Here is a 15,210-nt window from a genome sequence, read left to right as displayed (position 1 = left end):
TTTTTTATCTGCTCGATATACCCCCCGTTTATCGAACAAATATATCTTGATACGGGCTCACATCGGCCGAAAACCGGCGAAACTTTATTGAGTTTGAAATCGGAGGTAAGAACACACACCGCCGGAATGCACTCCTCAGGCCGTGGATCCACCGGTGTTTTATCGGCAGCGGATTGGGAAGAAGAAGCTTTTTCTTTTGGGGGGACTATTTTTGATGTCTTCATCATCTTTGGATTTAGAGAAGGTGATAAAGATTTGGTGGTTTTTAAGAAGAATTTTGCAGAAAAGAACCACAGATCTATGAATGAACTCAGAATAGACGAAAAGGAACTTAGAAAATTTGGAAGATTGAAGACGTAAAAGTAATAAATGATGAAAGGAAGGGCTATTTATAGATTGAAGAAATGGCGGTTCAATATCAGCGGTGGCCGACCACCGTCTGACATGCATTAAATGCCTTGAAAAACTAAACCGACGGGACAACTATCACGTGCGTCATGATCGAGCCTAATGTGAACGTCAGCTTATATCTGATTGAGCCGTTGTGAAATCATATCGTTTCTCACTACATCCTTTTCGAGAAACGAGGGGACTATATATATATACGGTAAAACCCGATTAGTCCGTCGTACGAACTGGTTTAAATGGTAATATATTGGATCGGAGAAGCGTCTTCATAGTATCAGGTTGAGGTCTGAAGTCAGGTCACCAAGCTTCGAGCCCGAAGGACCGATCAACATCGAGCTCGATGATATTATCAAGCTCGAATCCAAGTCGAACTATAATGCAAAATAAAGTTATCGACCTTATGATTCAGAGACCGACCAATACTGACCCCAAATCAATACATGGATCCGAGTCAGAATCAAGAGCTCGAGTCAAGACTAGAAACTCGAGTCAATATCGAGCACACAGACAAGAGCCGTTGCAAACCCACTAGAGGAGAGAATCGTGGCAGGAATTATGGAAAGCTAAATTATCATGGGGCTTCTACTATGTGTTTTTAATTTTATCTAAAAGTAGGATCCTCCACTATAAAAAGGATGACTACATTTCTGTAAAGGAGGGTTTTTTGGCTTACATTGTAATTCAAGCACCATATTCTCCTATTTTCAAGAGTTAATCTTTTAAGCTTCCTAAATTGATTTATCCTGCTTAGTCCTAAAAATCATCTTTTTTCCAATCTTGTTTATTTTGCATTCTTTGCAATCCATATTGGATATTTGTATCTATCCTTACGATTTGTATTAAACTATATCACATATCCTTAGAACTACGTACAAATTCAATTCTATCCGTTTTTCGGATAAACAAAAATCAACTTAGAGTTTATAAATAGCTCTAAGTTAATCTCACAAATTAAAGATCTAATAAATGTAAACGTGTAGTGACAGGATCCCTTTGCATATTCTCCTCTCCATTGATCAAAACCTGGTCAAGCTAAGCGACAATAGTAGCATAATTTTCAATAATGATGGTCGAAATACACCATGGGGATTGCCAAACATTAGCAATAATATAATGTTCTTGAGCAACATTTTTCTTTTTGATTTCATGTTAACATTAGTAACTTTTATATGTTATTTTTCTGTCGTTTTTTCTACCCCCTCACCCCTCTTGCTTAGGTATTAGCACCTATCAGTTCTTTTTATTTATTTATTGTGTTTGTGTTTCTTTTCAGTGACTGCTATACTTCTTTTTTCTTATCTCGTTCTTGGTTTTCTTTGCTCATATACAATCTTAATTTATTTCTGGACAATATTCATCTTTAATAATTATTTTAGTGCTGTATTTATCACCGTCTTCGTTTTCCTTATGCTATCCTTTACTCTATGGAATACTTAGAGATATGATTATTAATTTAACAGCGAACCATTTATCAAACATGTTTATTTTTTGATTTGTCTTTTTCATTGTTGATTAGTTAAAATCTAGCTTTTGAGTTTGTTTAGTATATTATAAAGGGAAAGGATCAAATTTATCTTTCTACTATCAAATATTGTCTATATTTAACCCCCTTTATATTATCCGATCAAAATTACTATGCTTTTAAAACTTGCCTCCACTCTAACTGGATACCCCCAAATCCCCCCTTATTTACTGCATTCGTTGTTGTTTAAGCTTCATAGCTTTAATCTATTACTTTTTTTAATTACAGAAAAGAAATGAAGAACTTGTCTTTTAACATATAATTTTCCTTTGACCTTTTTTTTAAGAAAAGAGAAAAAGAAATTAAATAGCGTCGTTGTACCATAAACTTGTAAGCACCTAGGGAAGGCAATTTGTGAAGAACTCAATGCACTCTAGGGATTGGAGTTACAAACTTGTACGTTGTCCTAAATATATTTCGTTATAACTAATTGATCTTGTCTTGTATAATCCATCTTTGACTTTTTAATCATATACGGCCAACAGAGATTATAAAGACGTAAATTATTAATTCATTCACATGTATAAGCAAAGAGTCGAGATAGTCAAAATTGAAGTTAAGTACTACGTCTATCATATAGGTGAAAATAACACGTGTTAGCCAGTTTTCGGACTGATAATTGAAAAATAGCTATTATTTTACTGTAACACAGAAAGTTCCAACATAATATACTGGAAATTGGTGCACCTGTGTATGAACTTCCAGCATATTATGCTGGAACTCCAACACACGGAAAGTTCCAGCATAATATACTGGAGATTGGAGCACCTGTATATGCACTTCCAGCATATTATGCTGGATCAGTATATTATGCTGGAACTCCAGTATATTATACTAGAAGTCCAGTATATTATACTGGAACTCCAGAATATTATGCTGGAATATTTTTCGGATTTTGAACAGTGTTTTCGTTCAGATTTATCTTTACATGAAAAGTGAGTAAATTTCGATTACTTTTGAAAATGTGACTATTTTTCAATTACCGCTTGTAAATCTGGTTATTTTTTATTTTCACCCGTAATCTAGTGTTTGAGTTTTCCTACAGGTTCTTTACGAAATTACATTAATATAATTATGCCCGCTATAAAAATTTGGGTTGACCTAAAGTGAATAACAAGCGATACACTAAGTTTAATTGAGGTGGAATCCTTTTACTGAAATTAAGGTAGTTCAAGAAATGGTTCTTTTTCACTTTTAGCCCGCGACAGAAACTATTTATATTTAGTAGTCGAAAAAATGTATAAAATTTGTATATATACAATTTTTTTTAATTATTATTTTGAGAGCGGTTATACATTGTCATTTTCAATCGAGAGAAATCGTGAGATTATAGTCCGTTTAAATTCTTGCAATAATAATGAGATCACATGGGAATCATTCTTAAAACCTTTTTTTTGTGTTTTTTGGTACTGGCGCTGAAATTTGATAAGTCCAATTTTAGGAAATCGTTTTGTGTTGAGATGAATGTTATTGAAAAACTGTGGTAGACCTTAGCAATTGTGGAATTTTTTTATCAAAATATTTATGTGAGAAAAGGTACATGATTTGTGAAAAACTAAAGACGATGCCAAAAAATTACCTTATAATCATGTTATGACATAATTACCAAGTTCTGCAATTGCTAGATTGCAACCTACTAGTATTTACACAACACTTCTAAATATATAAGTTTAAGAGCTAGCACTTCTAAATATATAAAATAATTTCCAGGAGCACTTCCAAATATTTAGTAACAGATCATCAAGACTCGACATTAATAAATTAAAGAATTAACCGAAATACGGGCAAATTCTACAAAAGTTAAATGCACGTACTCAAAGTTGGGACTTTTGTGCATGAAAAGTAGCTTTACTTTATTTTGCAGTTAAAGTGAAGTTACATCAAGAAGCAAGCATGTGGCTTGCTTTTCTGCTTTTATATATGCGCACATTGAGGAGAAATTGGTGGCCTCTGCCTATTGAAACTGGTATGCCAATACTCTATATTCATTGAAATTTTATAAATTTCATTGCCTATTTCTTCGTTTTATTTAGAACTAAAAGTAGGAAAACCATTCTCTTTTTAAAATATAATCTAAGATATTTTTAACTTTGTGAAGTCTAGACTCTGATCGGGAATAATACAGAAATATCATGTACATATCAGTCTCTTAGAATGGATCACTAGACAAAATTAAAGAACACCAAAAAGAAAAAAACACGTATAGAGTAAAAACAAAAGGGACAAAACTGCATCCAGGAAATGATTATGGGATATGCGTATTTGCATTTTCTGCCGTCTCAAAGGGATTTTAGGTGCTAAGAAATTTTCTCTTTTAAGAGTTTTAACTAATACACACTAGGAAAAATTCTACACTATTAGCCGAGTTTTACTTGTTGTAACAAATTATTATCATGTTTTGCAGGTTACCAATCCCAACTTGCCATATATAAAAGTTACAAGAAAGTGTAAAAACTTTTGAATTTTTTAAGTTTTATACGCTGATATTTTTACACTATCATAATATAACTTATGGCTTGTTGATACTCTATTTTCAGGGTTACCTTATTATATTAGATATGATGAGTTACCTATTGTCGTAAGTCAATTTTAACTCATATATGGTGCAAAAAAGTTATTCACGGTTGCCCGTGTACAAAACTTAAACTCAAAACTTCCATAGTGTTAATGTATATTAGTCTAAGTGAGATGATTTCGGCTTGTCCATATAAATTAAACTTTTTTCCTAATAAAGAAGAGGTAATTATATACAGAGCTAGAGATTCAATATTTGCTTAGATTTGAAGAGACTGTACTGTAATAAATTCAGAGATTTTCCATTTAGTGTATGAGTATCACATGTTATGATTCCCAATATGGTGTAGTATCATCTTAATTTCTTTTCCGTCTGAGCAGAGCCGGAAATCGTGAATAGGCGAATTTATTATGCAATGTCTGCTTCAAGCTGCAGTGCTCCATTGTTAATATTTCCAGCCTTTGTATTTCTTCTCTTGGTCTACTTCTCCCAACTAAATCATTTCTCTTTCTCAAAAACACCTCCCTTAAACTACAAAATCTTACATGACAATCAACAAGTAGTCCTCAATTCTGCTAAGGTACAATTTTATCATGCATAATTCTCTTGGGATATACTACTTTTTTTATCAACCATATATATATATATATATATCTTCCCCATTTCTATTTGCATGAACAGAAGAGCAGTGTACAGAAAATTGAAGAAGATTTAGCCAGAGCAAGAGCAGCAATTCGGCGAGCTATTCGTTCGAAAAACTATACTTCTTATAAAGAAGATGAGAGGTTCATTCCAAGTGGTTCTATGTATAGAAACTCATATGCCTTTCACCAGTTAAGTTTTGGAACTATTGTTTCTTTTTTAGTTTTGCTTTTAATTTTCTATAACAGCAATAATAGCAACTGGATGTTTTAATGAAATTTTTGAGTACTCTTGAGAAATTGATAATCATGCATGTCCAAATGTTGAATATCAAGTTAAGAGTTGATATAAATTAATTATATATACATATACAGGAGTTACATAGAGATGATGAAGAGATTTAAGGTGTGGACATACAAGGAAGGAGATTTACCAATGGTACACAATGGACCCATGAAAGAGATATATGCAATAGAAGGTCACTTCATTGGTGAAATGGAGAGTGAAAATGAAATGGAGAGTGAAAAAGCAAGACCTAATTTCTTGGCTTCCCATCCTGATCAAGCTCATGCCTTCTTTATACCAATCAGTGTTGCCTATATTGTTCAATTTCTTTTCATTCCAGGCACCAATCATATTTTTCGAGCTAAGTTGCAAAGGGTGGTTGAGGATTACATTCATGTCATTGCTAACAAGTATCCTTATTGGAATAGAAGCAATGGTGCTGATCATTTCATTCTTTCTTGCCATGATTGGGTATTTTTCATTTCTCTCAATTATACTATATATGTACGTAGTCTTCAACATTAATATATGCTCCAAAACTTTTTGACTACACTCATTATTTTGGAAACTTCAGGCACCAGAGATTTCCAGTGGAAATCCAAGGCTGTTCAACAACTTGATCAGAGTGTTATGCAATGCGAATACCTCAGAAGGATTTCAACCCAAAAGAGACATCTCATTGCCTGAGGTTTATGGATTAGCCAACACTCTTAATCTTGCACCCCCAGACTTAGGTTTACACCCAACCAATCGCCCCATTCTTGCATTCTTTGCTGGTGGAGCACACGGCTACATAAGAAAAAAATTGCTTCAACATTGGAAAGGCAAAGACCACGAAATTCGCGTCCACGAGTACCTCCCAGAGGGTCAAAATTACACATATTTAATGGGTCAAACCAAGTTTTGCTTAGCTCCAAGTGGATATGAAGTTGCAAGTCCAAGAGTCACCGAAGCAATTTATGCAGGATGCATTCCTGTCATAATTTCAGATCACTATTCCTTGCCATTTAGTGATGTTCTTGACTGGAGTCAATTTTCCATTAGTGTTCCAGTTGACAAAATCCCTGAATTAAAGACAATCTTGAAAGGTGTTTCTCGTGGCAAGTACTTGAAAATGCAGAAAAGAGTGAGAAGATTGCAAAGGCATTTCAAAGTGCACCGGCCAGCTCAGCCCTATGATGCAATCTACACTGTGCTTCACTCAGTGTGGTTAAGGCGACTCAATCTTAGACTAGCTACTTGATCAAATTTCTTCATTATAGTGTTTATACTCTTCATATTTTGATCTAACATAAGCAATTAAATTTATTATATTTTCAGTATATATAATTTACATTGGATGAAACGAGTTCAAATGAAATGAATATGGAGAGTTCATATCCTAATTTGAGATTGACGCATTGTAATAATTGTTAGTGTATAGTATAATTTAAACCCTTTTCAATTTAAATACAATAATATTCATTAATAAGATTTATGGAAGGTGTAGGTATAATATTGATCTTTTCTGGTGGCTGTATTGAATTTCCTGTAATCCATGCAAATGCCCCAACCAGTTACTATTCGGCCGGGGGAGGGGGAGTGATATTCATCTAAAAGTACATATTTTTATTATATTTATGCCCCATATCTTATGTATATTTGTTATGTTTACATTGTTCTTGGGGTATTTTGAGCTCATTGAGTGTTTTACGTGTTTAGGAATATTTTGCATGAAAGTGAAAGTAAATAAGTGATTTGGTGTGGATTGGAGCTAACTAATTTATTTGGATGAAAGTTTGTCGAAAGAGGATGAATTGTTGCAACACGGAAAGTGAAGACATAAGAAAAAGTAAGAAGGCTGAGCTCGTCCACTAACCGTGCATCGCGGGAGAGGCAGACGAGCTAAGGGAGTCAGACCTTGCACAAAATAATTACTCAAGCCCTATCACGCGAGGCGTCACGGGAAAAGAAGGAAAAAATGTAACTAGGAGCTTGTTCGCATGGAGCGCGTCGCTCGAGGGTCAGACGCGGTGCCCAGTTTTTCTGTCCGAAATTAGATTGATTGGATCGCCGCCTAACCGCACTAGGTTATATATATAAACCTTGACACATCTTTTTGAGGAGACACTACTTGGGAGGTAAGAAACACGAGTCCGAAACAAAAATGTGAAAAAATTGATGACCATAATATATATAACGCCCTTTTATCAGGCGCTATACCTTAACGGCCATTTGCCCAGTTAAGTATAGCGCCATTTTTTAAGGCGCTATATATATAACGCCGTAACTTACCGCGCTATATATATTATGTGGCTCATCAATGATTCTTCTGGGCTTAACTGACATAATAATAATTCAACTGGGTATAGCGCCTATATTTAAGGCGCTATACCTCAAATAATTGTACCCCCGGACTGATTTTTGCCTTATTTAAAGAGGTTAAGAATTTTATAAAAATCCATCCATAAATATTCTCAAGTCTTCTGAAATATTTCTTCGTTAAGTTATTTTGCATTTTGTCATAATATCTGAAGAGCGAAGAATTAGGGTTTATTGGGGGGAGGGGGTGAGGTTGTGGTGGTGAATAACTCAGTAAGCTATAGTTTATCTCCACAGTGTCATGTTAAGTTGCCACTTACAATGGAGTACGATACATTGGTATTGTTGTTATGTAAAAACAATGAGTGTGAGCAAGCGTTTGGTGAATATTAAAGTAACCGAAAGATATCCGTATTCTGTCACTCCGCAAGGGGTTGCTTGTTATGCTGAGTTTAACATCGAAGACGATGAAACTCTGAGAGATTTTTTGAGGACTCCGAATGAATACCGGGAGTTTCTTGTGATAAAAATATTAGAAATGTACGTCAAGAATGAAGACGTTCGCAATAATGAGGTTGCGCAAAGTGGGAATATCCCTTAGTCATCGGGTGGTAATTTTGCAGCAGTTTTAGCCGAACAGGTTCCGGGTGAAAGAGTTTGGCCTGATCTAAACTTGTCTCCACGGGCGAATGAGGAGCGAGGAAATAATTTCTCCCCTAGTTTACATAATCCACAAGTCGAGTGGTAAACTTTAATTTTTCTTTGTGTTACGATGTTTATTTTTGATGTATTGAATTTGTATTAACACTCATATATTCCACAGGGGGTACCGGCCAGATATAAATTTTACAAGTTATAAACCAACGCCCAGTTGGAATATGCCTAGTTTTGGTGTGTTGGATCACGGTGGTCCATCCGGGAGTCATCACCAACAGGATAATGTCCATCATGGGATATCAACACATTATGATTTGTAAGTGAAGTGATAAAGCTATATGTAAAGTTTGGATCAATTTGAGTAACTCATTATTTTGTTGGTTGTGCAATGAAAACGAGCAACTTGAAGGTCATGTCCTTACTCAATTGCCCGAAGATGACATATTTAATCGGGATCTGGCAGATGCGCAGAGTCAGAAAGAGAATAGTGATTATGACAGCAGTGCCGATGAGTCTGGAGATGACACACCTTTCCCTAATGAGGGTGATGAGGAGGAGGAAGAGAATGCTGAACCTGATTTGACGAGGGAGCATGCTCCACCTCCCGTTAGACCAAGAGTGTACGAGTCCCACGTGCCGTTTCATTCAAGGGAGATTCCCTACCTTGATCATTTGCCAAGTATGCCGGATGTAGATGCCCTTACAAGAGATATTGACGAAACTCAGACAGCAATGTGGGATGAATCTAGAGCAACAGTGCTGTCAAAGGGCATGCTTTTTCCTGATAAAGCGCGCCTAAGCAGGGCGGTGCGAATGTACAGCGTAAAAGAGTATCGTGAGATCACGGTAGCAGAGTCATCTCCGGATTTATACAAGGTTATTTGCCGTAGATGGTTTACGGGTTGTAACTGGATACTGCGTGCGAGGAAGAAGAAAACAAATATGTGGGTTGTGGGTAAATACATTGGCACCCACAATTGTGAAATTGACACATTCAGTGAGAATTATTTTAACTTGAATGTTGACTTGATTTCTCTTATCTTGATTCCACATATTGAAGCGTCCATAAGGTACAAAATCAAAGAGTGTATAACATCTGTCCACCAGGAATATGGATATTTCATTACCAAAAGAAAGGCATTTTTCGGGCGTAAACGTGCGCTTGAAATTGTTTATGGTAGCTGGGATAAGTCATTTACATCTCTACCCAGGTACATGGCCGCATTATAACACTTTAACCACGAGACTGTTGTTGAATGGAAGCTTTAGCAGAGTCCGGGAATACCAAAACATATATTCAGATATGTGTTCTGGGCATTTAAACCAGCAATTGATGGTTTTGTGCATTGCCGGCCTGTAATATCCATAGACGACACTCATGTCTATGGAAAGTATGATATTAAGTTGTTGATCGCCGTTGCAGTAGATGCTAATGGAAGTATATTTCCCATAGCATTTTCTATTTATGCCAATGAAAGCCAAAAGACGTGGACACTATTTTTGAACCACTTGAAGGATCATGTTATCAGACAACATTCAAGTATTTGTCTAATATCTGATCGGCATGGTGGTATTTTAAGTTCTGTACAGAATTTGCCTGCATGGCAGGAACCGAATGCCTACCACCGTTACTGTGTGAGGTACCTGAAGGCCAATTTCCAGAAGGCACATCCCAACAAGGATTTGCATGATTTAATATGGATGGCTGCAACAGATCACCAAGAGTGTAAATTCAGGAGGCGCATGGAATCGATCAGGCAGGAAGACCAAGGATCCTATCGTTGGTTGGTGCGACATGAGCTTGACATGTGGACTTTGCATGCAGATGGTGGCAGAAGATTGGGAATTCTGACTACAAATATGTCAGAGTCTTTCAACGGGTTATTGAAGTCTGTACGTGGATTGCCTGTCACTGCCATGGTGTGGATGTCATTCAAGCAGATGGCGGAGAGTTTTATTGAAAGGGCTAGAGGTGCATCGTCATTGATAGAAATGGGTGTTGAATTTATGCCAATACCAATAAACAAATTTGAGAAATATAGGAGGCGAGCACATTGGCATTCATATTTACAGTATTGCAACGAGCGAAATATTTTTGAAGTTCGCACCGCTATCCATCAAAACCGGGGAAATAATACACACACCGTAAATGAAGCCAGAAGGTTATGCTCTTGTGGAAAATGGTCCATCTACCACATGCTGTGCTCACATGCCATGAAGTGCTTTCAACATACAGGTTTCGCGGCAACCAGCTACATTGATAAAGAATATAGTATTGTTGCATACTTAAACACCTATAGTGGACAGTTGCAGCTAGTGGGTGCTGAGTATTATTGGCCGCCGGAATAATTTAAAATGGTGTGTAACAAGGAGTATTTGTGTCAATGACAAGTGCAAAAAAGAACGTGTATACGAAACCAAATGGATGTTGGTGATACCGTTTATGCGCGTAAATGTGGCATATGCTCGCAAACAGGACACGACCGTCGTAAATATCCTCAGCTGGTTTGGGTAGCGGTAGTAATTCAGCTCTCGGTAGAAGTTCATGCAATGTGCCCAATTATCAAGGATACACGTAGTGTTGTATTTCAATAATTTGTTGTAATAAGTCTATGTACATGTTCATCTTGCAGAATGTATGAAATAAAATTATGTTTCCATTGGTGTTAAGTCTTATTGATATTTAGCATTAATACTTCAGTACAACAATTTAACATACACCCCAAGAAAAAAAAATAATTGTCATTCGCCATTATCGTCATTGTCTGGCAATATTTCATTGTCACTATCTTCATCTTCTCCGTCAACATCGTGTACGTACCCTTCGGGACCGAGGGTATTGTAATCTAGGCCCCAGTTAACACATATTTCTCGCATTTCATCGCTATCATCAAGAAGACCACTTGCTTGATTTCTACAATAATATGGGACTCGTACGCCCAACGTCTGTGGTAGAAACTTAGGTAGTCCCTCCCACTCGACAACTATTGGGAAAACAGGATAATCATTGTCTCTATGAATTTTATCATTTTCTAATAAATCCCAGTACTGAGCCTCCGTTCCTCTCAGGAAGTTAAGATCATCCATTGCATGATGAACAACTAGTGCCTTTTCCATCTCTAGAATCTCCTTCATCAAATGTCGAATCACTTCCGGTTCATCTTTGTGTGTGTTTGTTTGGAAGGTTGCAGACAGTGCTTGTGGCACAACAAGCCCATGCAAGCGACATAGTACTTCGTAATCACACTGTTTTGAGTAAAGGGGAACCCATTGTAGTTTTTCGCCCCAAATTCGCATACCTTCAGACTTTGTAGAATGCGTTTCGCCCTCAATAATGTGCCCTACAACTTTGAGATCAGTGTGTATATTGATAGGCTTATTTTCTAAGGTACGCAGAACACCATACCACTTGTCATCAACCAAGTCAGTGTAGCAACCTAGCATATTTTTTTCAAGGTAGGGATCGATATTGTTAGGACGTGTTCCATGGGGAACTGTTGAACTACCTTAACCCTTTTGCCTCTTTTTGAATCACTTGTTAAATGTTAGTGGCATTTTTTAAATGGATGTTGTAATATTTATTCAAAAGGTCTTTGAAATACAGATGACTTGGTTCAGTTTAAGAAGCTATTTTATACCCGAAAGAATCATTATCACGCGAAACATAGCTCGGTGAAATACCACATGATGTGTATTGTCTTGTCGACCTAAAAAAGCTGAAGGGAAAGAGACGATTATTTATGTAAGTATAGCGCCTTAGGTAAGGGCGTTATACTATAGCGCCTTAAGTGAGGACGCTATATCTTCCCGCCTGTTTGAGTTCAGACATAACGCCTTAAAAAAGGGCGCTATATTTAACTGGACAAACGACTGTTAAGTTATAGTGTCTTATAAAAGGGCGTTATATATATTATGGTCACCAGTTTTTTTTCCACACATTTTGGTTCTTTGAATCCAAAAGAACCACATTTTGGTTCCAGACTCTAAGAAACACATGAGGAGTGGAGGCCAATGGAATTCGGCGACGAGTTTCCCTTCTTTCTCTTGTTGGTTTACAAATTGTAATATTATGCTTTTGAGTAAAATGATGAGTAGCTAAATTTGTCATTTAGGGTTTTGATGGAACCAATTGTTTGATGAATTCTTGATTGTGTTTTATTTGAGCTTTTTTACTCTCTATTTGTTCAACTATAATTTGCTTTTTATTAATTGAATGGCCACTGATTAACTGTAACATTATATCTTTATTTCTTGAGAAAAAAATACTTGATTAGGTTGTTGTTGAACAACATGGCTCGGAGTAATTAAAAAAATTAATTGCCTAGGTTTAAAAGTGGGATTAGAGATAACGAAGCTTTGGTGCGATCTTTATGAGTTATTTGAATAACAAGCTAGAGTTAGTTCGAGAGAATAATTCTACAACAATTACTGCTCTTGATTGAGAGATAATTGCGTTAACAAGAGATCACGATTAGTGGAGAATAACTCGATGAGATTATAGTAAACATGTTAGGCGTTCATCGCGATAATTGAGAAACTCACAATCCTAGGCTTTTTACTCTTGAATTTCCCTTAGTCTTTTTAGTTGATAATTTTTATTTCTTTTTAATATTTGTAGTTAATTAATTTGAAATAAAAATCACAATATTTATAACTAAAAAATTATTTGAACTTTTGTTTCTTGGCGATATCGAAAGTTGTAACTGAAGTTTAGTTCTCTGTGGGATTTGACCCTGGATTCACAAACTAGGTTATGTTTACAGCGATTGCTTATTAGGACTAGAGTTAAGCATGATCAAATTTTGATGTTGTCGCCGAGGAATGAACAAATTAGTTATAGTTGTAAATATTGCTAAGTTTAAAATTTTAACATTTAATTAATATTTTTTATTTTATTTTTTACTTGTTGATTTGATAAATATGGCATCTTGGAACTATAGGAGTTTGGATATTGATAATTCTTCTTTGATTTTTCTTATGCATATTATGGAGGAAACTATCCGTGATAATAATGTCAGATGTTCTTGAGAGTGAGTTATGGATGCCAATTCAATCTTATGTGTGAAATTTGTGTGATATGTGTGGTGGTCAAAATGATCATTTATATGATTTTGTGCATATTTCTTATCCTCTCCCAATCCCTTATTATGATGATTCTAATCCTTTTTGTGACGTTAGTACGAAAAATGAAAGGGAGGACATGGACATAAAAGAGATCAGTGATATGTTAAAGTTCCTTGTGGAGAAAGATGATGAGAACTAATGTCACGATAAAAAATTCCACCAAAGGTTGTGATGGTGTCTAACCTGCTTACTTAATAGAATCCAATTATTAAATCATTAACAGAGTTATGATATAGATGTGAAAGTAGAATAAGTCTGGAAATAGTAGCATGATATACATAAGTCTCAGACAGGTTCTAAACACGGCCACAACTATCTTACTACATCCCAAAACCCGGTTTTATAATGTCACATGCATCTAAAAAAAGTAAATAGTCTCAACTTAACAATAATATCTGTCTGAAAAGGAAGTAAATAGACAGAGATAGATAAGTAGGGAATGGGAACTCCATGTGTTGCGGATCGGATCAAGTAAAGCAGCTTGCCACGAAGTCTCCAATAAAAACTCCTACTCAGCTGGATGGGTGCCGCTAGTACTAGCCTCAGAACCTGCACAAAAATATGCAGAAGTGTAGTATGAGTACAAAATCATGGTACTCAGTAAGCATCAAGTATAACCTCAAAGAAGTAGTGGTGGGGGTGATCGCACTTACCAACAATCCAATTATCGGGTGAAAGCATAAATATGACACCAAGTAAAGCATGGTATCATCAAATAGGTAAAAAGGCTAGATATCAAATCAGGTGTCAAAAACCTCAATTCTCGCATAAAGAGATGATGTAAATCAACCAACATTTATATAAAGTCTAAGATATCTAAATATGCATACTCAGATCCCTTCTCAAACCTCACAACACAAATTCATGTGCCTAATACATGTCACGTGTCCAAACCAAGCACTAAATCTGAGTGCCTACGCTCATAGGACCTAAAGTAATATGGGTAATCACCTGATTCCGGAGGGATGAATTCATATCCAAGCATTGATCATTTTATAGTCAATGATCAATAATCAATTATCAATATTCGCTCATAGTGCCCTTAGTGCCAAAATCCTCAACTTTTCACAATATCTAACTCTATAACTCATGCATATGTATATGAAATATTATGATTAAGAAGTACCAGAATATAATAATAGAGATACAGATAAAAGCTCACATGACTAAAAGATGGCTATGGCTATTCATAGTACTTTAATTTATCACAATATTTCAGTAAGCTATTTCACATTCAAAAATCTAACTATAACATTTAACATGGGTAAATTAAGACATTTAACCACCAATCATGTGCCAAATAAGATAAGCGTATGACTACATCTTAATAAAAAAGCTCAACATGGCACAATAATCCTTTATGCCCAATTTAAAAAGTCATATCCTTAAGCATGCTTCTAAATTATAATTATGAGTCATCACATAGTCATACAATCAATGAAACATGGATGATAAATTCACATAGTCCAAACAAGACATATCATGAGCCAAAACTCTACCAGATATGGTCATAACCTAGCTACGCATATACGCTCTTCACCTTACATATACGTGGCTCCTAAATCAAACAACAAGTATAAAATAAATCACCTATGGGGAGAATTTTCTCTTATAAGAATAAACAAGAAACTTACCTTTTCCCGGCTAGCTTCAATCGATCACAACCGACTTTTCTTAGAAATCTGACTCCAAATGACTCGAATCTAGTCAAATATTACTTAAATGAGTCAATACATGCTTTAGGAATTGATTTCAT

The 15,210-nt window shown here is 35.7% G+C and overlaps 1 protein-coding gene across 1 annotated transcript; it reads left to right on the top strand.

Annotated features, from left to right (window-relative positions):
• Positions 1-4,630: 4,630 nt before the first annotated feature.
• Positions 4,631-6,822, top strand: LOC104089134 (probable glycosyltransferase At3g42180). Its single transcript, XM_009593974.4, has 4 exons — positions 4,631-5,025; positions 5,127-5,278; positions 5,462-5,843; positions 5,947-6,822. Exons 1-4 carry the CDS (start codon positions 4,861-4,863, stop codon positions 6,613-6,615), a joined length of 1,368 nt encoding a protein of 455 aa, XP_009592269.1. The 5' UTR covers positions 4,631-4,860; the 3' UTR covers positions 6,616-6,822.
• Positions 6,823-15,210: the final 8,388 nt, after the last annotated feature.

Source organism: Nicotiana tomentosiformis, chromosome 6, assembly GCF_000390325.3.
Source record: "Nicotiana tomentosiformis chromosome 6, ASM39032v3, whole genome shotgun sequence".
In the NCBI taxonomy this organism is placed as follows: domain Eukaryota; kingdom Viridiplantae; phylum Streptophyta; class Magnoliopsida; order Solanales; family Solanaceae; genus Nicotiana; species Nicotiana tomentosiformis.
This window is presented reverse-complemented; position numbering and strand designations above follow the sequence as displayed.

Bases quoted from the DNA above. Each gene is read 5' to 3' on its own strand.
- LOC104089134 (XM_009593974.4), top strand. From the start codon at position 4,861: ATGTCTGCTTCAAGCTGCAGTGCTCCATTGTTAATATTTCCAGCCTTT. The intron at 5,026-5,126 runs GTACAATTTTAT...TTGCATGAACAG, and splicing joins TAGTCCTCAATTCTGCTAAG to AAGAGCAGTGTACAGAAAAT. The intron at 5,844-5,946 runs GTATTTTTCATT...TGGAAACTTCAG, and splicing joins TTCTTTCTTGCCATGATTGG to GCACCAGAGATTTCCAGTGG.